This window comes from Columba livia, chromosome 5, assembly GCF_036013475.1.
Source record: "Columba livia isolate bColLiv1 breed racing homer chromosome 5, bColLiv1.pat.W.v2, whole genome shotgun sequence".
Taxonomy (NCBI): domain Eukaryota; kingdom Metazoa; phylum Chordata; class Aves; order Columbiformes; family Columbidae; genus Columba; species Columba livia.
The window spans coordinates 52098857-52122885 of record NC_088606.1 but is presented as its reverse complement, the minus strand read 5'-3'; the positions used below and the strand labels follow the sequence as shown (position 1 = coordinate 52122885).

Genomic DNA, 24029 nt, shown 5'->3' with positions numbered 1-24029 from the left:
AAATAACATTCCTTAAATGTAATTTTGGTATGTGAAGGGGTTTTCTGTCAGTGGTCACATTTCTTTTTCACATAGAGACAGGTAAGCCCAATAGAAGCCTGAACTATAATACGCTCCTGTGATGAAAGACACTTCTAAGAACATGAAGCTCCTTTTCCACTGGGCAACCAACACACGTTTCAGAACCTGGTTTAGCCACAAAGCACGCTTGTTAGACATGACTAAAAGCTCTCCAAGGAATATGCCTTAGTCTTCTCTGAAATCCAAAAAGCTTTAATAAGAAGTTCCCTACCCTTACAATACATTCTTTCACTTACTGGACATTTAAGCAATCAACCACACAAGTCATGAACCTTCCAGCACAGGGAGTACAGGGTCAACATGAAACTCACTGGCAAAGCAGCATCATATGACATCAGACCATAACTTACATACAGACCTCAAATAAATACTGGACTTGAAAACTAACCATTTGTTTGAATCTTAGACTAAGTCATTTAAATCTCTTTATACATTCTGGAATGTACTAAAGAAAATGTCATTATTAAAGAAATGGTAGAAACACCCAGCCAGAGAATTCACTTAACATTACTTCCAGCTTGGCTGGTTAACAGTCCCCTCTATTTTCCCCACAAGCATCCACGTTAACTCACCAGCTGTACATATGCAACCTTGTAATCTGGCTTCTTCACTCTCTGATTTTTGTGATTCCTCTTGTTGTTTGCCCCTGCAGAAATGAAGAGAGCCCCACCTTTTACTTCACAGGACTTCCAAATTCCCCAAAGTAAAACCAAGCTGAAGAGGCAGGGGGGGACACTTCACTAGTTCAGATTTATTGGTAAGAGGAATACTCTTTCTTCAGTACCAACACAGCATCACAATTACTAAAACGTACTGGAATTGGTAGACACTACTCTCCTCGTTCACAGGTAGGGAATGGAGACATGACCAGACTCAGACTGCTGACAGCCACTGTGCCTTCACGTCACACACGAAGTTTGCAAAGAAGCAAGGAGAGAAGTCTCCTGAGTAGTGAGTGGGCCAAGAGTGATAAACCATCCTCCCAACAGCAACAGCTTCAGGAAGGCAAGGAGGAAGTGACCACTAAACAGCTTCAAACTTGTCAATTTTTACTACCCAGCTAATGAGCTGGGTCTACTGTTTATACACAAGAAAATTACACTCCACATCCAAAAAAATCAAAACACCCCAACCTGCTGCAAGTATGCTGGTCACACGTGAGTGGGAAGTCTAATTCATTCTCTGCATGTTTTGCAGTCATTAAAGCTCTCAATTATTAGACATTCTAACCCCCTTTCCTCTTTTATCTCTGAATATATACATTCTACCATTAGATCTAATAGCAGTGGGGGACAAAATGGTTGCAAGGACAAACATGAACATTTTTCAGTACTGTTTGGAACTACATGTGTTTGGTATTTAAGACTTCATTGAATTTTTTTTTTCACATTAGCATATTACAGATGATCTTTGTTTTCTTTTTCTTCTTTTCTATTTTCTGAGTTTTACAACCTTATTTTAAAGGTTTTTCTTTCATTCTTCATTTTTCATTATTACAGATCTATTTTCCTATTAATTTTTAAATATTTTCCCTACTCTTACCATTATAAACATCTCAATCAATTCCTTTGCTAGAGTCACTACATGAAAAATAAAAAACGCAGCCAAAGATGCCCTAACCAACAAGTCACTCTCTGTTTGATTAATGCATGGGCTGGTGATCAAAAAGGTAAATAACATGAAAAGTATATTCCTGACTTTGCACTGCATCCAAGTGCAGTCAGAGAAGCTCTGGGGAAGGAAGTATTCATATGTAAAGGTGACACTACATAAATTTAGCCTGTTTCAGTGAGAGACGGGTCCCTCTACTTCAAGTTAGAGTTGAGCATAACTTAACCCAGGAACATTGTTTTTCTCTTGGGTTGGTTTTATGCTGTTTTTTTGGTTGGTTTTGGTGTCACTTTGTTGGTGGTGGTGGTTTTTTGTTTTGGCTTTTTTTTTTTATAGTGGTGGCATAGGGGAGAAACACCATGAGTGGAAGCATCCAAGTCCACAGCAGAAATATGGTAACGACAGCTGATGAAAAATTGAAAGTTTGTAGAGATGTTTTTCTGACACTATCTACTGGTCTAATAGAATATTTTTCTTTACTCTACAAACTTTGCCTATTGTTAGACCACAACACCTCCTCTGTATGCATGCTAGCTAATCTCAACTCATACATTTTTTGACAAAAAGGCTGTGGCTGAAACTGAGACTAATTTTATTAAAACACATGAAGTAATTCCTTCTTAAGTGAGAAACCCACTGGTCTTCAAGGAGAAATGGTACCAACTACAAAAGCATATAGCACAAGCTAGATAACTACCAAGATAAGTGGTTTTAAATTAGATGTTTAAGACTAAACTTATGTCATAATCTAATCAAAGTATTAAGTATTATCTGAAGTGCTGCATATTGATTTGAAGGACAATCAACTCAGTTGATAGAGGTCACCAGCTAAGCACCTGGAACCAAAGCTTGTTGAAATCTAATGGACATTTGGATACGAAAAGTCTATTCTGGCTGCGCAGGGATGCTGTATGGATTACTCAAACTGCACTTACCATACTGTATCCTGGTCCTCACAGTAGCTACCGGCACATTGTATATTTTTTCAAGGTAATTCTTGATATCCACTTTTGTCATTCTAGGCAATGCAAAAACATTTTGGAGAAAGAAAGAAGGAAAAGTATAAATATTTAACTAAAATAAAACAGAGCCAGAGTATTTACAGACTGGTTGATACTCTGGAATTAACGTCTTCTCCTTTCAACCAAGGTAGCTTTACCGCACAAAAGTATAAACTCAACAAAGATCACAGACTGCTACAGCAATTCATTACCCATAAACTGTAACAATGACAAGTATTTTATTCTCTGTAGCCTAAACAGTAAAAACCTCAGATATTTTCTCTATTCAGTGAGAGTGGGTGGGCTTTCTCACTGTCCGAGCCGAGAATCCTTTCTGATCTTCTGAAAGGCATTTACTAATCTTTTCAGGACCTGCCACAGCCTTGTGGGCTTTAGAGTGTGCAACTGGATCGGTCAGGATGAAAGAATCCTGACAAATACCTAGACATACCTCATTTTCTCTGGATCATTTTCATAAGCACTTCCTTCTCACTAAACCTGTCCTTGGGAAGGCTGAACCTCACTAACAGGAAAGAAAGCCAAGTAAAGCTCGTACTAAAATTACTGCCCTCTCAGCCCTCTAAAGAGGTCTCCCTGATGCTAGAAGGCTTTTCCCCCAGCCCAAAGGGCGCTATTTGGCACTTGGTCTCCCGCCCATGAGCTAACCGGACAGGCTGTGGCCCAGAAGGAGGTGAGAAGAAGCACTGTGCCGGGACGTGTGGCACTGGGGAGGGGGCAAGGGACAGAAGGGGGTGCTTCAGAATCGGCGCTCGCTCCTCCACCCCCGGGCAGCGCTGAGCCATCTGTGCGGCAGACCCGGACCCGCCACGGCTGCGGCTGCCAGGGCTGCACAGTGCCGTGCCGTGCACTGCCGTGCCCCGTCCGCCGCCCCCGCACTCACTCCATGGAGACGCGGAACTGGACGGTGTCCTCGGGCTGCGGCACGCCCGGCCGCACCGCCAGCATGAAGAAGTTGGGCCGGAAGATCCGCAGCTGCGGGCCGCCCAGCTGGAACAGCGGGTACCTGGGGGGAAGACGACGCTGAATGACAGACTGACCGACCGACCGCCCGCCCGCCACCCCGGCCCGTACCCGCCCGGCCCGCTCACACGGCTTTCCTGGCGTGCGTCGCCATGGCCGAGGCCCGGCCCGGAAGCGGCACGGCGCCGCGCCAGAGCGGCTGCCGGAGCGGCGGCGGCTCGCGCCCCCTGCTGGCGCGGAGGAGTGCTGCGGGGTTGGCGGGGCTGTGGGGCCGCCGGGGGGCGCCTGACCCAACCCCCCACCCTGGCTGTCCCCACAGCCGCAGCCCGCCCCGGTGCTCCGCCGCCCCTTGGGCCCACTCGAGGAGGGGGGACACAGCCTTGGGGCAGGGGAGAGTTTACCAGAGGAGGTGCAAGGCCAAGGGACGAGGGTGGAGGCAACTGCAAAATGATGCCTCGGTGGGAATTTGCAGCCCTGGCTGCATTTCACTTGGTCTTTTCCTCATGGTGACAGGAGGGTGGTGATTCCCACCCTCTGCTCTGGTGAGACCCCAGCTCGGGGGTCCCCGGCACTAGGCAGACATGGGCCTGCTGGAGAGGGTCCAGAGGAGGGACATGAAAATGGTGGGAGGGCTGGGACACCTGGCCAGTGAGGACAGGTGACAGGGTTGGGGTTGTCCAGCCTGGAGAAGAGAAGGCTCCTGGGAGACTTAACTGCAGCCTTTCATTATATGAAGGGAACTTAGACAGAGACTTTTTACCAAGGCCTGTCATGACAGGACAAGAGGCAACAGCTTTAAACTGAATTAGGGTAGGTTTGGATTGGCCATAAGGAAGAAACTTTTTATGATGAGCGTGGTGGGACACTGGATTAGGTTGCCCTGAGGAGCTGTGAATGCCCCATCACACTGGAAGTGTTCAAGATCTGGTTGGATGTGGCTTCCAGCAACCTGATCTAGTGAATTATGTCCGCACCTGCGGACAGAGGGGTTAGACTAGATGATCTTTGATGGTCCCCTCCTGCCTAAACCACTCTTGTGAATCTACGATGCCACAGCATGTGCTGAGAGCCAGAGTGTGAACGTAGGCACCAGAAACAGCCAGAAATATGGAAACACAGGGAGAACCGCCATCCCTGGTGGGCTTCCCTCCAACAGGGCATTTCAAGGGCTGACAAAGACAACAGGCCCTATAGAATAGCTCACATCCCAAATTTAGTAACAGCCATTTGTGTTTTGACATCTACACTGCATTAACCAAGTAATTCACAGTTTGGTATCAGGTTTTAATGTGACATGTAGGTTAACTGCTTCAATAAACATTTTAATGTAATATTTGAATGAATCAGTCTCTGTATTGTACTGTGATGTGTACTTCTATGGATTTGTTCCTTTATTCCTAATTCTTTGATTCCCTTCAGCACTCAGATTTTTAAGTCAATTATAACTACATTTGGCATCCAGATTATGACCTACCCCAGAATAGAGTTGGCATTTGTTATCTGCCTGTATGCTGGCTGTAAAATGGGCCTGTGATCCAGGGTCTTTGTTGATGATACTGTGCCTCACTGCCAATTGTAGAGCTGGACCAAATGATATTAAATAAGGATTTTGACAATTCCCAAATCCTTGCAAAATGGGATGCCATTAAATAAAGTATGAAACACCATTTCAGAGAGTTGTCATTGGAGTAGGTACTGGTTGCGCTTTATTTACAAAATCCAGAGATTTGTACACAGCAATCTACAGGACAGCATAGGGCTGGTAACACGAGGATAGAGGACATGCTCAGCAGGAATTGAAGATGCCAGCAAGGAGTCATCTCAGTTTTACAGGGAATCTGCTTCCTTTTGACTGAGGAAGCAGCCAGACTCCTCCAGGAAGAAAAAGAAGAAAAGCAGCAGCTATAGCCAACCCAGGCTGATGTTGCGATTTTTGTTATCGTTGAGGCGTGGGAACACAAGTGATTGGTGAAGGAAGAAAGAGGAGACCAGCAGTGATTTGGCATGCCATCAAGGACCATCCTGACTGGTTCGTTACTTCCAGCGCCCGCCAACTTTGCCCTTGGCTCCTGCCTTCTTGCTGCTACAATGCAAAAGGAAAGAAAAACATGTAAACATGATGGAAGCGGTGGGGCTCTGTGACCACTGTGCATTGCTAACTCTCAGATTAGGATTGAGTCGCTTTCACTTCTCACATGTTGGGCACACCTGCCTCTATGCTCTGTGCACATCCTGATTAAAATATTGCTGATATTGTGCAAAGAGATTCCTCCTCAGACTCCTAGTGAAAGGCCAGGATCTGCTTGCCTGAAAGAGGCAGACCCTTCCAGATTCCTGCATTATTAGGACAGAAGTCCAGGTGGTCTCAAGACTAAATGATAGGCCTATCCAGCCACAGACTTGATGCTTCCTGAATTAAATTCTGCTATGGTCTGGATTTTAGTATTCAGAGATATTTCTGGAGAAAATTTCCTCATAGGGGAGCTCTGGTCAAATTGCCCAGATGCTCTCATCATCTAACAGTGGAGGCAAAAAGCTGTGTAATAATTTAAATGCAACTAAGAATGGCTTTGCTCTAGCAGAGGCAGAGTGGCTTCTTCCTTACGTCACATGAGCAAGATCTTCCAAAATGGTCCAAACAACTTTTTAGGCCTCCCCTCAAATCAGTATTCCTGTCCCGCTCATGGTCTGTGTGGGAGCAGTTCAGCTATGCTCCCCATGCAAAGCACCTGAGGCAAACTCTCTCCGAACAGTGTCTTATTGCATACAGAAGAGCAATCCTACATGCAAGCCACTTACCTTCTGTCTGAGAAGCAGGCATGCCTGGAGTCAGAGAGGGCCAGGCATGAAGTTAGTTGGGTTAGATTCTGCACCGGCTCCCATAGGCAGCACCTCAGCCTTTGGAGCTCAGGACACTAACAAACCTTTCCATCTCACACACACAATGATAAGGCTGCTTCTTGAACCAAAGCACATGCAAACTGGAGGCAGCTCTCTGACGTGGCAGAGAATGGGGTTGGGGGCCAAGCACAAGGTGGTGAGGCCTTGTTATCAACAGAGAGGCCTTCTTCAGAACCATTGGTTCCTCCAAGGAGCAGAAAAACATGTGAACAACACATCTGGGAAGATTTTTGTGATGTTGCCCCATGGATTGATTCAAGTGTACTAGCCATTTACAGAAGGTTGTAGCACAGTGACACAGACATACACATAGTGGATACTTTACCTTCTGACCAAGTTAGACTTGGTCTACTAAAAAAATTGAGCTTTTACATCACAGAGAGCAGAGCATTTTCTGCTTATCTTAAATTCACCTTGGTGTCCCTTTTCCCAGCCTTTCCACAGATTCAAAATCCAGCACAGGACCTGCATAGCTCCTCAAATGAAGGCAGAGCCCTTTAATCTCCACAAGCGCCTGTGATGTTTGATGTTATGCCTAACCTTTAGAGTGTGCTTAAGGAGACTTAATAAAGTCTGAAGCAAAAGGATCACTTGATCCTTTTATAACACATTAGCAGACATTGCTTTGGAATGATACAGTCTAGGCTGGATAGAAATTTAAGTACACAGAAATCTCATGAGCTGTGGGCTTCTCAGTGAAACCTTTCAAAATGATGTCCTGAGAGAATATCATGTCCTTTGTGGGAACAAGCATGCAATAACGGTACTACCTGTTGTGGGTGGTGTGGCAGTGCGCCTCAGAATAGCAGCAACACCCAGATAAACCATGGCATCCTTCTGCAGCTGCACATTCTGCTGAGGTTTATCAGCCTACAGCTCTGTACAGAAAATATCATGGGAAGGTCAAGCCCTATGTTTGGCATCTACAAGACAACTGAGCCCCCAGTGTTAAATTCATTTGATAAGGTAGAGTGGCTTGAGGAAGTGGGAAGGCAGTGTCTGGTCACTCCTGTCATCCAAAGATGTCACGAAAGACCACCACTTCATTCCTGGAATGACTTTGCTAAGGAGATACAGAAGCACAGTGAAGATCAAATCCCACCACTGCAGAGCTCTTTGCTCTTGCTTCTCTGAAGTTCCTTTTCTGTGTCTGTTAGTTTTCTACATGCCTTAGCCCTCAGGCTTTGTCTAGCCCTGGTCTCTGGTAAGTTCACTGTAAACACCTAGAATAGTTAAAGACATAAGACACAAAAAAATCTAATGAAATAGAAGTCTTATGGTGAAGGAAAGTAGGAGAGAGACAATGAGTGAAAAGAGCTCACAGCAGTAATCCCACTATGTTAGTCTTGTTACACACCATTCCTTACAATCTTAGCAACCACTTGTTTACTCTTTGTAAACAATGGTTGTGTTCTCTCAAGTATTCAAAGCACCTTAGTCAGGTGTTTGAAGACCCCAGCAATAGACAGACGGAGATTTTGCAGAGATGGTGTGAAGAAACAAGATTTGGTCTTGTTAGCTGTTACATTCACTTCAGTTTCCCCTTCATTTTCTCAATGTGAGGCAGTATGGGAGTTGCCCTTCCATCTCTAGCCTCATTTCATTGCAACAAGAAAATGTCGGTGCTGAGGCTGAAGCAACTACTTTGAACACTGAGGAGATATCCCCAAGCCAGGAGCTAGGAAGGGGATATAGGTACTTACTGCTTCTGAGCCTGATCAATCCGGTTCCTGAGGGTGACAATCTGCAAACAACATACATGACCAGGGTTTTTAGAGATAAAGAAACCTTGTTCCCTCACAGAGAGGGGAGTTTTACCTGACGAAGTGCTGGAAGCAGGTGCCTATGGTAGGAATTAATACTTTCTTTGAAATAAAAGCTCACCCTTGCTTGAAGGAGAGAAATGTTCCCTGGAAATCAATCCAAGCCAATTTCATATGTCAAGGGAAAGAAAAGCTATATGTTTATAATCCTTACTAGAAGAGTTCCTATGTATATGAATTAATCCTGTGAACTCACATGTCAAACCGCAGGCAAGTGAACTGGAATGAACATCACCATGGCCAGCTGGAAAGTTCTTGCATGGCCCCATCAACCTGTATGTGTCAATCTCACCTTCTCACTCTTCCTCCACTCTTCACATTCAGATGTGTATAAGCTCAAAGAGCTTTGGTGGGGTTTGGATGGGGACCTCAAGAATGGAAGATGGACCACACATTCTGTGGAGTACCTTTGTTGGTTGGGAGAGCAGGAGGTGAGGAGCTTGCAGCCGTCACCACCTTCCCAGCCACAACTTTCAAAGGGGCTGAAGAAGATATTCAAGAAGAGCTTGAGCAGCCACAGAGGAAAAGGTTGGAGTTGGGGCTCTGAACACCTTCCCAAGCTCTGCTGACAACTGCAAGCCACTAGAGAGTCTGTCCTACAAGATAGAGCATCTCTTTGTTTAGCCACAGGTAAACTGCATATTTCAACCTGATGCATGGGAAAGCAAACACCTACCTTACACAGGATGCGCACCTCATGGCCTGACTTAGCACCTCAGTCCTGGCCTGTAGCCCCGGACTCAGTACAGAAATCCTTGGGCTCCTCCAGCTCAGGTACTGGAAAAGCCCACAGGAACTAGGGTGTAATAGGGAACCCTCTTTTATCCCTTCACCTTCTCATTTGCAACTGAATCAAAGTTCTACCTAGTTTTCCTGGGTGGAAAAATGTACTTGTTTCTGCTTTTGGTGTAATTCAGAGTTCTCTACTGACTCTGCAGGTCCAAGAACTGATGAGCCAACATTTGAGTATATACAGTGGCACTTGACATTTGCCGCATGTGAAACAAGAAAAAAAAAATTCATACATTCAGATTGGCCCAACAGCCAGTATTTCCTGGCTCATGTTTTTCCATGGCAAACAGGAACAAAATAAGAGACTGAAACATTAGCAGGAACAGGACAACACAAGGAAGGAAAAATCAGCAGATCGGCTGCTTTTGTACTTACTCATGGAAGTTTTAATATCTGCAGCAGTGGTTTAAATTATTTTTTGCAACCGAGTATTTTTCCCATGTATGGAGGAGAACCAGCTGTCTTCAGTTTGACCCAAAGACTTAAGACTTACCTTGACTGATAACCTTGTGGTAGTGACTATAGCACTCACTCTCCTATGAAGCACCAAAGAGCAACAGATACTAGAGCTAAATAGCTCCACTCCTGTGTGTCCCAGTTCCTTCCTTTGTCTCTCCCTTGCATCCTTGCTTGAGTGTCCTTCATTCCCTTCTGTGTTTTCACTTACCTTTCTCCTCACTTTTTTCCTTTTTCTTCCACTTTTCTTCTACAATCTCAAGTGTGCATTTTCCTTCTATTTTGCTAATTTCTTGGACTTTCCTTGCTTTTCATCAGCAGCCACCCCTCTCTTTATTTATGCAAAGGTTTAATTACCATAGCATGTACATCTCTGCTAGCACTGCTTTAATTCCTGTTGTTCCACACCCAGCTGACCTGTTATCTTTAAGCTAGCCATATCCAATATTTTGGATCCAGATAAGCATGGAGCCACAAGTTGGAGAACCTTTCCTTTCTTGAATGAAATCCAAGCTATTACACATGCATCCCTAAGCTTCTGCATGTATCCCAGGTGCATCAGGGCGACTCACCACACATGTAATACCAGAGGTTTGGATAGGGAATTATTTTAGTGACGGTCTGAGTGGGTTGCATGCTCTGTTCTTTAGCCACATACCTGTTGGACCCTGACTGTTTTCCTACATTACTGCTTTATCTCTTTTCAAAGAATGGAAAGGGAGAGAAAAAGGAAGGGAAGGGAGAGACACAAGATTCAGTTTTCTCTTTTCTCTCTGCACTTGGAGCCAAGTGCCAGTTTCTGTCTGGCACCTGACCATGCGGCAGGCTCATGCATTTGGTAGCTTTTGCTGCTGCTGTTACACAGGCAAGTTCATTGTACTTACAACTTGGAAAGCTCCTGCAGCCTGCAACGCATTGTTAAAATCTAAGAGAGATTGAGATAGTTACATTGGTGTTGCTCATTCCCTGTCAGTCTGTGTCTGTGTGATTGGGAATTAAAAGGAGAGTGAGGTGGTGAGAGATCCAGTAGGATTTCTCAGCCACTGAGACCTGACATAGGTGAGTGCAGCCCTGTCCTGTGACTGTAATGGAAACGCATCCACTTTCTGTTACCATATGACACTTCAGGCAGGTGTTGCTGTCTGGAGACAGTTTTCAGTGATTCCAGAGAGCTCAGTCCACAAGGAATCTGTCTGGGTTATGAATAAAACTTACAAAGTTCAAGTGTGAAATCAAAGATGGTTTTGAAAATATTACTTTGCAATAGAGATTAGTGAATTGAGAGTTACTGATTTTTCAGGCCACAACTACCTATAGATAAACAAGAATGAACAAGATATGTTTGGGCAGGGGGTGGAGAGTTCATTTTCTGTTGGGATTGCCTTTCCATGGGGCACTGAAAACCTTGAGAGTGGTCTATTTCAGCCTAAAATGTGAGATCCAGATCAAGTATGTATGTTAGGGGAATGCAGTTCCAGGTGTCTTGCTGTTTAAATATTGCATAAGGGCATTGGAGACCCAAATGATGTCACCACATGGCTTTTGCCAGGGGAGTTACAGAGATTTTTACATTTTGGACCCAGTCCCATTAGCAAAATGGCTTCTCAACTCACCTCATATTTTTTCCTCTTAATCTGCTCTGTAAAGTCATACTTCTCATTCTCCAGCTGGTATAACCAGTCCCACAGTTCCTTAGCCTTGTCCCTATGTATTTATGGGAAAAGGAAGATGAGAGGAACACAGCACATATATTTTCTACCATTTTCACATCACTAGTAATGAGGCTTTTTACGTTTTATTTAATGCAGTTCACACATCTTCCTGCAAACCCTTTCAATCCTCTGAAAGCTACTCAACATTTTCAAGGTCACATTTTTCTTACCTTCTCACCCAAGAACCTTGCACTCTTGTATGTATCACACACTAACATATTTTCTACAGATTTACTTCTCCTGCTCACTCTTACTGAAAGAAGAGAGTCCAGGGAAATCAGATGAGAAGGAAGGAGGACTCTGAAGGCCACCTAGATGAGCAAAGCACCTGCCATTGCACAATCTCATCTATTTCAGGGCTGTGAGCCCACTTCATCTTTCGATTATGTGTAAACTCCGACATGTGGAATCCAGACTATCATCTGTTGACTGCTCTGCACCAGAGCACTTGGCTTCCAAGCCTCCAGCCTCCGTGGAGACCCGTACTCATACCTTAGCAGCTCAGCTCATCCCTGAGAATGCTATAGACACCAATCTGTAGGTTTGTTCAACTAATCTCAGAGCTGGCTTTAAAGCTTGTACCTAGTCCTGTAAACCACTAATCCTAATTAGCAGGAGAGGCTAACGGAGCTATGCCAGGAGCATGTCTAGATGGCTACCAAACCATCTCAGCAATTCCCCATGTCCCCTTTTCCCCTCCATTCTCCAGAACAAGGAAAGAGACAACTTAACATTGTCCCATGATGAATTTCAAGGATGGTCCTCTCCTCTACCTCATTTGCCTCTACTGCAGGACAGTCACACCAAATTTCAGTGGATTACATTCAGTAAGTTAGGGTAAGCATTTTACCTCAGCTTGTCTTCATTAAGGTGGTCAATGTTCAAGGGCTTGCGTCTCTCTGCCAAGACCTTCTTCTTCGTCTCTCTAGCTGTTTGCTTCTTCCCTCTCTTCTGATCAGCCTATTTTCAGAACATCAATTGACTGATGAAATTATTTCAGTGACAGAGCATACAAGACAAGCTGCTAGGGATCCAGTAGAAGGAAAGGCAAGCTGTTTTGTTATAAAGACCGTTCCCAGTTAACCGCATGGTTTAATGCTTCCATATTTCTCCCACTGATTCATGCTTTTTACCTTAGCCAGATAGCTGCTGTATGTGGCACCCATGGAGGACAAAGCCTTCTTCTTCTTGAGATCATCCTCAGCTTTTCTCTTGGCATCTTCTTCCTCTCTCCGTGCCTTTTCCTCCTGTAAAGCGTGACACACAGAAGTGAATTACTCCAGAAGAGACTCACAGCTTCCCCAGCAGCCAGTGTCATTGCAGGGAATGTGATCAGGTAAGTGTGTTGATGAGAACTGGCAGCTCCTGTTTCCTGTCCTTGCTTTAAGAGGGTGGTCATTTCTTCTCCAGACTGAGAGAGGCAGAACCTGTAGTTTTTTTCTGTCTCTAGAGATCGCCTCCAATATGATGCTGAGACAAGGACAGAGATGCAAGGACACTTACCGCAAGCCTTGCTTGACGCTCCTTCTCCTTCTCAGCCCGGATTCTCTGTTGCTCTGCTCTTTCAGCTCTGCGCTTCTCCTGCAAGAAGAAGCAGTGGTAGAGGCATTGAGTCATTATTGTGGCTTTACCTACCTCTAGTATCATGCCCCACCACCAAGAGGTTTGGTTCCTGGAGAGTGAGCCACCTACTCATTTGCCAGAACATGCAGAAGGGTTTAATGTGCAATTCCCAGATGTGAAACAAGAGGATCAAAGAGGGGACAGATGTGGGAAGAAGCCATTTGGTGGTGACCCGAGCATTCGCTTCTGTACATGGCAGTACAGCTTTCTGCCAAGCTCTGACAGAGGACTAATGGGTTCAACTTCTCATCTACAGAGGATCTCTCAATCTAATACAGGGAAATGGCAATACAACGACTCACAATTCTCTCCTTGAGAGCAACCAGCTCTTCCTCTTCCTTTCTCCTGGCTTCAAAGTGGCTGTCAATCAAGGCCTGCAGTTCAATCAGATCTTTGTTCTGCCTTTTCTTTTGGATGTCCTAGGAGAGCAGGAAAATGCATTAAGCCACCCCATATTGCTCTGGGAACATGCCCTGAACATTCCCAGCACCCTGCCTACACAGAGAAACAAAAGCAGATATCCATGGAAATCTATGGGTTTACCTTAAATGGCTGTTGATGCAGGTCAGCAACAGACTCATCCAGGTGACAGTCAGGACCCCAGAAGGGAACAGAATCCACACCTCCCATTCCCCTACACCATATTTTATCCATGGCTTTGCTAAGCTGCCTCCTCTTTGCACATGCTTTGTTGCTTCCTCTTCACTTTGGAATGTGAATCTTACCTTGAAAATGCTCCTGCATTTTTGGACAAAGAAGATGTTTCTGTGGAGATTTACAGCTCCAGAGTTTCTTAATTTTTCAATCAACTTTCTAGGAAGGTATTTGGATCTCTTTTTATTATTAAAATTCTGTTGTCATTTTAGGTGGTATTTCTCAGCAACAGCTTTATATCAACCTGTAACTTTCAAACAATGGGCATCTGAGAGCTCCTAAACCACTTACTTTCTCCTTTCTTCATATATTGGCTTCAAAGATTCAAGGACCAAAAAAACCCAACCAACCAAACAAAAAAAAAAAAAACAACAATACAAAAAAACCCCCATGAATTAACAATTTAGTTTAGTCACATTAGCAACAAATGTATTCAGAGAGTTTCAGGGAGCAGAGCGTAGCCTTTCACCAAAAAGAGGTGACAAATCATCCACAGTTTTGTCCTTGACTTTATCCTCAGCACTGTCCAACAAAGGAGGAGTTATGTGGCTTTGCGCACATGTGTATTGCTCAGGTACGGACAGACAATATATGCCAATCTCAGGAATACTTACATCAAAATCTACTTTCTCACCCTCCGGTATTTTAGGAGCAGTTAGTCTGCAGAAAATCAAAAACAAACAAACAAATAAACAAAAAAAATCTTAAAGAGCAGGCAGCTTTTTAAGTAGCACATCCTGACCTGATCTGCCCTCTGGAATGATGCTGACAAGGATAAGTATTGATGATACAGAGGGGTGAAAGAGCAAATCAATGGATAACTACTCCAGAATAGCACTAAGGACTGTTGTCCCTCATGGAAGGTCATGCAGGGCAGGGAGTTGCCCCTAAAAACCCTTTTCATTCCCAAAGCCTGTGGTCATTCCCTGCCACATGGAAAGACGTTGGCCCACATGGCTGTCGGTGCAGAGCTGCACTCTCCATTTCGGGCAGCTAGTGGAGTGGGAAGGGAAGGTTCAGGGGCCCAGAGACAGAAGGTCCATGGGAAAATGTAGTTAAGCTCAAGTCAGCCCAGCCCAATCTTTGCCATCCTTCCTACTGTCAGTGATTGTGGATGGATGGATGGATGGGTGGGTGGATAGGTGAATGGATAGATGGTTTCCCAGCCATGGCCTCTCACAGGGGACTTAGAGTTGAACCACCTGCATCTTGTGGACTGCTGTATCTTGGAAAGTTCATAGAATCATTTTGGTTGTAAGAGACCCTTAAGATTGAGTCCAACCATAACCTAAATCTAGCACTGAACCATATCTCTAAAAGCCTCGTCGATATGTCTTTTAAACACCTCCAGGGATGGTGACACCACCACCTCCCTGGGCAGCCTGTTCGTGAGTCCTCTGACTCTGTCAGGAACCGATGTTAAGACCCTGGCCAGTAACTGCTGCTAAGGCGTCCTCTGGCAGAAGAGACATCCTGGAAAGGCATGCAGGAACAGCTGGATGTTGCAAGAGAGAGGGTTGGATAAAGGCTTCTGGTGGCCGTTTGCCTAATAGACAATCTAAGGGCTTCTGAGAAAAATGATCCCAGGGTTTTGAAACTCCCTGCCCCTCATACTTACTTTATTCTGGGCTTCTCCTCTGTATTTGGAAACATGGAGCAAAACAGGAAAGGAAAAAGAGGGAGAAGAGTTAGAACAACAGAGATCATGCCAGCTGCTAAAGTAAAAGGAGGGAAGGGAAACTTAATCTTAGGGGAAACATCCCAGAGAAACTGGTTAAATCTCAAGCACTTCCAAAAGAAATACACGTACACACCCATTTTGATAGGAGTGAAACTGTTTTTACCCTTGAAACAGAATTTGGCAGAAAGGAATCAAGAGACTGTATAAAAGTCTCAAACGTAGCATCTGGAAGGCAATGGTTTCATATAAATGCTAAATTATTTTTCTCAAACCATCCTGAGCAAAGCTCTAAGGAGGACAGCTGGGCTGGAGGGTAAAAGAAAACATTGCCTTTTTTAATCAGCGTTTCTTTTGCTAAAGTTAAACTGAATCCTAAGTTATGTCAATGATAACTAGGCTTCACCATTTCTGCTCAAATGCCTCACATGGAGGCCAGGAGGAAAAAAGCTTCATGACACCCATTATTCTCTAGGTTCATTGACTTCCAAGACAGCTTAGGGCACATGTCCCTGAGATACCTTGGTGCCATGAGGAAGCAGCTTATTCTTCTGCACTGTGTGGTGCTCCTCAAACCCAGCTTGGAAAGGCCATCCTCTCTTAGCGAGCATCCTCTCTTTCTGAGGTACATGCAAAATTCCCATGGGCATTAATGGGAATGATCTTTGCATCTTCAGGAGAGGTGTGGTGCCCTGATGGGCAGGCTGAACCATCACAGAGTCTGTCAACTTGGGCCCCCAGCAGTCAGAAGTGCTCCCTTGCAACAACTGACCTTTCCATGCTCTCAGAAATGTGCCATCTTATGAGTCACTTGCTTAACATTTGTGCTTGTGATCAATTCCCCTCCTTGCTCTGCTTTTTAAATTTTAGTTATTAACTCCAGTGTAATGCCAGTAAGTTCAACACTGTTATTCTCACAAATAGAAGTAAATTAAACCTATGTGTTTATTCTGGCCCAGTCTCACAGGGGCCCAGGTTGACTTTCATAACCACACGCTACGTTTGAACTTTCAAGGATGCTGCTGGATTCTGCAATACAAGACTCTCCCTGTACTGGTTCAGTGGGAGGAACTGAGGTAAAGAGCTCACAGTCTATTGAATCTGGTAAAAACAAACAGCTTTGCGAAGTAAAAGTAGAAACAGCCTCCCTCAGGAATGGGTACACAAACCCTGGTGTTTGTATCATGATAGAGAAAGCTATTATATATTAGATCATATAATATCATATTATATTATATCATATCATAATCATATCATGTAATATTTTTTCAAATATGTATTTGCATCTGGGTGTTTTGGGACTGATGAAGGAAATTGGGAATAACAAATTGAACAGACTAGGATAAAATAAAGTGAAACATTATAAGAGGAAAAAGAATAGCAAAAACTGATACTGGAAAATATTTACTGGAGACATCAGTTGCAAGGATGTTGGATAATAAAAAACAGAGAAAGTGGCTGGAAATGGGTTATTGAGATAAAAGGCATGGGAGATGCATAAAAGAGATCAGAAACCTACCTTTCCTTTCTCTCACACTTTCCCATACCAATTTCAGTAATGAAATTTTGGGGGTACATTTCTCTCATTTACTGCAAGAACACTACCTACCAAAACATATCTCAATTGTGGCCTACGGATGCTAGAGCAATGCTAATAAAATAAACAGCATGTAATTAGAAAAGTGTTTTAGAGCACTTGTATAAAGGAAGACACAAATAGCTCCTGAAGAAAAATACCATTAGCAAACAGTGTACTTCTATATTTTGCCAGTTATTTTTTTAATTGTTTTGCTTTTCAAATAGCCAGTGAGCTTCTTAACACATTAGTTAAATTGCCTTTTTTTATCTGGAGAGAGGAAAAATAATCACAATTAACCAGTCTATCAGGGATGTTATTCATACAGTGTTCCCTTCCCTCGTGACATACCTACATGATTTTCAGAAACATTCCTGTTTAGCTTAAAGCTGCCAGTTAGTAACATTTTGGAAAGAGGAAAAAAAAATAGACAGGAAATGACTGGTTTTGTTTGTTGACCTTGGTCACCAGGATCGACAACTGTCTGTCAATGATTGTGTCAATTTGGTTTCAGCTGCCACCAAATCAGCACTTTAAACTTAATTAAACCAACAAACAATTGTAAAAATAAAAGAAAAAATTAAGGTTAGTTCTTGAAATAAGAAGTTTCAGTTAGAATATATATAGGTACCTCCAGAAAACCAGAAAGGAGATAACAAATAAATAGGAGCTTTTATTAAAAGATGAACAGTAATAAATCTGTCCTTTGCAGTGCATGACCCAGCATGGTTCATACTGTATGCACCAAAAGCAGCCCAGGGATGTGATTTATTTTGATATGTCCCTTCTTTCAAGACACCAAGTCAAGGAACTGGGCCAAAATTTGTTGACAAGCAAGAATTGTCATAGCAAATTCCTGTTCCTGTGGTGGATTTTGACTGACATTCTGGCCATTCTTTCCATGAACCATGGAGCTGTGACAAAATCCCCACACACAACCCTGCCAAAAGAAGGCAAGAGCCACTGGAAATCCAAGTTCACTGCCTTGGTGATTAGAGATACAGTCTCTGAGTTTCTGGTTTCCAAAACGGTTAACACAGGGAGAGTACACACCACTATAAATAGAACCTTGCTTTCTCCTGCTCGATCTGTGAGATATTAAGAGTGCTCCCCTTTTTTGTGAATCCATCTGAAGTGCCTTTATTTCCTGCAGAGATCCCTAAACACCCTCCCTTCATCCCACCTCTCAGAAGCAACATTTCTAACTCACAGTGTGTCCTTGAAAAAAAAATCAATATACTATTAAGAATAAAAGGAGAGACAAAAAGAGGATGAGAAAGGGGTTCAGAAAGGTCCTCAGGGTATCTTCCTAAATAAGAAAAAAGCCTGAAAAGTGAGCAAGAAGATTAAAACAAACAAACAAGAAAAAAATTGTCAAAACCAAACAAAAACAAGGAAACACAGAAAATGCAGGGTGGTTTCAAGTGGCAGTGGGCTTTGTCTTTTGAAACAGCTGACTGGGTGCTCTAGGGGTGGAGACAGCCAGAACACAACTGGGCTGCTTCAAAGGCCTGTAAAAGTCTGTCAGAGTCTTTCTATATATTTAAACTGGTTCTGAATTTGGCCCTGGGGGCCTAAGTTATCTTGCCCACATACAAGGGCAAAACTCATCCTGCATGCATTTGGATCTGGCCCTTTCACGTGAGTCTTGTCCCCACCCATGTGCTCCCGCCCCCCACTCAACCAAGTATTACGGACACACTATCTTAAGCCCATGGTCTGCCTCATCAGTCTGAGTAAATTTATTCACATGCTTGATGTTTAACACAATTTTAAGTCCATGACAGGAGCAGAAGTTTAAATATCTGTAGACTCAAGCCTGGAGACCATGACCTTCTAAGGTTGAGTGAGAAAGTCATATCTATGCAGGGCTCAGCTTCATTTTCAAGCATGCCAATGTGACTTAAGAGATACTTTCCTGACTTTTTGGGGATAGAGAAGGTTTGCTGATGAGAGTATGACACAACAAGTTCTAGCTAAAAGACAAGTCCAGAGGAAGCTTCTAGAGCTTGGTTTTCACTATCTACTGTCCTAATTAGGATGTAGAGGCTTCTCAATATGATAGTGACCCCCCAAGGGTGATTGGATATGCACAGTGAGCGATTCTTTGCAGCAGAGAGGTTTTGGCCCAGTTCCTGAGTTTAAAATCGAGTAAAGAACAAAAACAAATAAAGAAAATAAAAAGAGTGAGATGTCAGAAAGATGACTTTGTTGTCCTAAGACAACATCGAGCTACCGTCATAGTATTCACCGCCTTCTTCAGCTGTAGGTTGAAAGATAAAAGCAAAAGAGAAGAAGTTGTGTCAATCCACAACCAGCGCTGTTCTCCTAAGAGCAACTCTCCCCACTCCCTCCCTGCTATGTTGAGAACCTCGGACTCTCTGGAGATCAAACAAGAAGAAAAACCACCTTTTTAGATATTTGGTTTGACAAACATACATCCCTTTTCTCCATGTTCATCCAAAGCCATCCAGAGAGACCATATCCCTTCCGTGCTCTCTTGGCTATTGAACAAGGTCAGTGTTTTTAATAGTTTTTCCCCAGCACTGAAAGAGAAAAAGAGTGAGAGTCTGCAGGTGCATCACATACCTTCTTCATGGGCTTCCTCTGCTGGTGGCATGGAGCGAGCAGTGGTGGAAAGACAGGAAATAGAAAGAAAAAGAAATATATTTAAAGTTCTTGGAAGCCTGAGAAGAGACCAGGGAATGCATGAAGGTGGGGGGAAATAAAGGAATTAGTGAATTAAGGCAAGGAGAAAAGGTATCTGGAGAGGCTGTCAGGAGTTAAAGATGTTGTAAGTTTAAAGTAGTAGTAAGCGTGGAGATTAAAGGAGAAAAGGGCTGCAAGTGATCATTGTGGTTAATATTTGTTTCTCTTGTTTTGTTCTCTTCTACCAACTCAGGACTCCTGTTCTCTCCCTCACACACACGCATACTCTCATGTTGCAACTTGGTGGAGTAAATCAGAAGTCATGTCACATACCTGGCTCATGAACTTCAGGTGTGAAGTGTCATGGAACAAGATGCGATGAAAAATAAGAGAATGAGAACGAGAAACTTGTTATTTCACACATCAAAAGTGCTTTTGAGCCAAAGGGGAGGAGGGGCAGAGAGGAAAAAGGAAGAGGTGAACAAAGTTAAGAAGTAAACCTGAGATAAAATAGATTAATTACATATGAAATAGCATATAAACAGAAGTCACAAGACAGGGAAGGAATTCAGGTGAAACAGGCAGATTTATGATAATAGTTCAGTGCTTAAAAAAAAAACCCTAAAACTTATGAGCATTATATGACATGAAGCGCAACCTGACAACATAGTGTACCAAAGTTTACCTTCATTTGAAATATGCACATGAACATAGTCAGCACTCTCAAAGCACTGTTAGATCCATCCTTTTCTACAGCAGTATTTCAGTTTTTTTAAATAAACACAGTGTGGTTTGGAAACCTACTGAAATACCTGCTGTAACTCATCAGCAGCATTCAGCTAACTTCCAAAGAAGCTCGTTTCTCTTTTCTAGTTCTGTCTCAGGCCATTTTCTTCCTTGATGACAACTTGGATGTCTATATAAATCTACGGCTGTTCTTCACATCCATTTGCAATGTAGAATTACAAACGCATTACTTTGTAGGAAGAAAAGTTCATTAAAAGTCTGTGCAGGTCCACATTTCATTCTTCTGCTCTTTCAGCAAAGCAAGAATCGATCAGCAAAGCGGGTTTGTAAGGCAGATTTTGCTTTTCAGCCGTACACACGCCACTGAATATTTTGCAAATTAGACATAACAATAATGCAAAATCTCACAGTATTTATATTCCCTGTGTACAGTCAACGGGCCAAATTCTGCCCCAAGGTTTGAAATGAAGCTTCCGCTATAGGAAGAAACATTCATACTTATATCACAGTGCAGAATTTAACCCATTCCACAAGGACACTTTTTGCTAAGCTATTCTTTCATGATAGTAGATGTGTTCCCCTAGTTTTTAGTGAAATTTTCATGCAACAGCTAAGTTTCTTCCTCCTTAATGCTGATTTCATGTTACTGAGAAAAAACAATATTAAGCTACAAAACCAACAATCCAAAAGACATGCAAGTTACAAGCTATTATTAACTGATATTATAGGTTGTTATCTCCTGTCACCTTGTATTCGCTTTCCACACACACTGTCCCAGCAGACAGACGCCAGGAAGTTTAGAAGTTAAAGCACATACCTGGAGGGGGGGCTTCATTTAGTAGGAAGTGTCAGGGGAAAAACATAGGAAAGGAAGATAAAAGAATTAGAAATAAGTTATTCAGGAGGGGATCACCTCAAACCTTGGTAAGACTGGGTTGAAGGAGTATCATTTGCAGAGTGGGTTATAGGGACAGGGTGTTAATAAGAGTGGAAAAGGAGAGTGAGGTGTGAAGTAGACGGGTAGGGGATGCCATAGAGATGAAAGATAAAAGGAATTTGAATGGTGATGAATTGAAATGCTATAAGTCATGCAACTGCATAAACAGGGGGTGCCTGTAGCAACACTGGTTATCTTTATATTTGAAAGAAAACATACCCAAGAAGAGAGTTTTACAAATGTGCAGTGTAACCTATGTTTCAGTTATGCACGTGGCCTTTTAGCTGTCAGAGCAGGCATGGGGATACAGGTGTTACTGCAGGGAAGTACTGTTCCGATGTATCTCCATGTTTGCATCTCAAGCTCCACCACCTAAGAACCTCCACTGTCAAATGTGAGGCTTGGCTCTGCAGAACTGGAAATATCCAGGTCTACACAAGCCTAGTATCGGCTGCAAAGGAGGAGAAACCCCTCGAGCCTGTGTGCCAGGATCCTGCTGCAGGCGATACCTGTGGGCAGCAGCAGCTTGTGTTTCTCAGCTCAGGCTCAGGTACCCACTCTCTGCCCTGGCTGCGGTGTAATCACAGCCCTACAAGTTTTCAGGGGCACTAAAATGCTTCTTCTAAGCTCTTCAGAAGGTGGTTCTTCAGTTACAAACAATAATTATATTTTCCTATAAGGAAAATAAGTTTTCAGATTGATTGATTCTTCATGACTCTGGTTTTCTTCAACATCATCAAATTCCTATGTACAGGGATGCTTCAGATTAATACATAGGAATTTAGATGTCATACACATGCACTTGGTTAGGGACAAAGTGCCAGCAAAGAAAGATAAAGGAATTAGAGCAAGAATCACACAACAGCAACAACTCTGAACTTTTGCAGGCCAAAGCTGTGACTTAAACATGTGTTAGACAAAGACAGCATTAATAACAGCGAAACTAAATAATAATACACTGATATGAAAAGCTGAGAAAGTAAATCTTTTACTTAAAAGTTTTCTATTAAGTTTGTTATATTTACATCTTCTTTATAAACTTTCCTTTTTGTTATGATTACAGAGGGGAAAGCAAGCATGGGGAGGCAGCGAGTGTGGCTTTATTGTTAAGCAGATTACATTAATACCTGTTTTGCACAAATTTCAAGCTCGTGTATGTCAAACCTTGAGACAAACACTCAAGTAGTGGGTAGCAGTTCAATAAATACGAGGGAAAAGAGGTACAGGGGCAGGCAAAGCAGCTGGGATGGTAGCAATGACCTTTAACTTGTGCAAACCAAGGTTAGAAAAACCTTCGGAGCAGATAACAGACAAGAATGAATGTGGTTAAAAAGAGAAGGATGTGAAATGAGGAGCGGCAAGAACAGGAGGGAAATGAGAAGCAGCACACACACAAATGTTGAAGTGTTAAGTCATCCAAAAATCAATCAGAGGGCTTTCACCTCACTCACTTCAGCCCTGGCACAAGCAGTGATCTCATCTAAACTAAGAGGCTGGTCTCCCTCTGTGGACAGCAGAGTGAAATAGCTGGGATGGGCGGCTGCTGAGATGTGGCTGCTTCAATAAAGTTACTCCAAACGGCACAGAATAATTGTCACAGACAGTTTAGGGGATGATGCAATTTCAGTTTCTGCTTTTCCAGATAGTAAACATTACAACATTCCCGTACACATTTTAAGGATGGCTCCAGGTCCAGTCAGTGGCTATTACAACTTATACATTGAGATATTTGTTTACAAAAATGTTATCACATTTTTCATGCAACAGTTAGCTCTTATCCTTATTACTATGTATCAGAGGGCAGAGGAAATTATTACTGGTAGAAGGTGTAAGGAAGCTGCTAGCTACAGTTTATCATTAATATTTCATTTTTATCTGTTTTCTTCCACCATCTTTGAATTCCTGAGTATAATATTAGAGTTACTGGTATAATTTTCCATCAGAAAGCATAGTTTCAATTCAATTTCAATATTTCAAAACTAACTTCAAAACTCATTGTGAAGTTTTTCGTTAAAAAAATGGAAACAGTTTCACAACCATAAAAGGTTGCATAGATATTAACAACTCTAGAAGAAAAAGGTTTTATTTTTTGCCTCGTGACAATGTCTTGTCCCAGATTTGTTCTTGCATTACACTGTATGTACCTCATATTATCCATAAAGACAATGCTTCAGAAGCATATAAAATAGAATTTTCATTTGGAAATCTGGACATTTTCCACAGAAGAAAGATGAAACAAAAAATGTTGGAACAAAATCTTTTGTTTCAACTAAACAATAATAATAAAAAATCAATGGCTGCCAAACAAGAATTTCCTCCTTTTTTTCTTTGTTTGTTTGAAAAGTTTTCATTTTGTCCCATTTCATAGCATGACTTAATTGTGAAATTGCCAAGCGCAATTGAATTTCCGGCACACAATAACCCTTCAGATTGATGCAGAGGAATTCAGAAGTCACATACCTGGTTCATGGACTTCTTTAAGAGGGAAGTAGCAGGGAAGGAGATGCAAGGAAAGATAAGAGAATTAGAGCGAGAAACACAGGATGATTAAAATATATATGTATATATTTTTTAGCCAGGGTGGAGAGGTTAAAGGGATAAAAACTATTAATAAGATTAAAATATACAGAGGGCACATATGGATGTAAATTGGATAATTATGGAGAGGAAGGACAGGGAGTGTTGGGAGATAAAATATGCAAATGCGTATTGTAAATCAAATGCCATTGGTAGCCTTTGGCTGACAGAAATATTTACTTGTATTAAATCTAGTCCATTACCCATAGGTTTGAATGTGCAAAAAGGGT

The 24029-nt window shown here is 42.7% G+C and overlaps 2 protein-coding genes across 50 annotated transcripts in view; both read right to left on the bottom strand.

The window, feature by feature from the left end:
* The window catches only part of MRPL23 (mitochondrial ribosomal protein L23), a 254387-nt gene extending 250490 nt beyond the window's left edge, over positions 1-3897 (bottom strand). For 3 of the 4 annotated variants that reach the window (XM_065065171.1, XM_065065169.1, XM_065065168.1), the window contains exons 1-4: positions 3803-3897; positions 3595-3717; positions 2628-2710; positions 654-727 (exon numbers count right to left, since the gene is read on the bottom strand). In XM_065065171.1, the coding sequence (XP_064921243.1) occupies positions 654-727; positions 2628-2710; positions 3595-3717; positions 3803-3828 (306 nt within the window). In that variant the 5' untranslated portion in view covers positions 3829-3897. Of the gene's footprint in view, positions 1-653; positions 728-2627; positions 2711-3594; positions 3718-3785 lie in introns of all 4 variants that reach the window. The other variant, XM_065065170.1, reaches the window with a different exon arrangement.
* Positions 3898-5359: 1462 nt separating this feature from the next.
* TNNT3 (troponin T3, fast skeletal type) overlaps positions 5360-24029 on the bottom strand; it is a 31679-nt gene continuing 13009 nt past the window's right edge. For 6 of the 46 annotated variants that reach the window (XM_065065143.1, XM_065065154.1, XM_065065140.1 and 3 more), the window contains 11 exons: positions 19479-19499; positions 19126-19152; positions 15254-15272; positions 14250-14295; positions 13284-13400; positions 12862-12939; positions 12492-12605; positions 12209-12318; positions 11260-11350; positions 10531-10571; positions 5360-5757 (listed from right to left, as the gene is read on the bottom strand). In XM_065065143.1, the coding sequence (XP_064921215.1) occupies positions 5709-5757; positions 10531-10571; positions 11260-11350; positions 12209-12318; positions 12492-12605; positions 12862-12939; positions 13284-13400; positions 14250-14295; positions 15254-15272; positions 19126-19152; positions 19479-19499 (713 nt within the window). In that variant the 3' untranslated portion in view covers positions 5360-5708. Of the gene's footprint in view, positions 5758-8278; positions 8320-10530; positions 10572-11259; positions 11351-12208; positions 12319-12491; positions 12606-12861; positions 12940-13283; positions 13401-14249; positions 14296-15253; positions 15273-19125; positions 19153-19478; positions 19500-23682; positions 23698-24029 lie in introns of all 46 variants that reach the window. The other 40 variants (XM_065065130.1, XM_065065137.1, XM_065065128.1 and 37 more) reach the window with 11 other exon arrangements.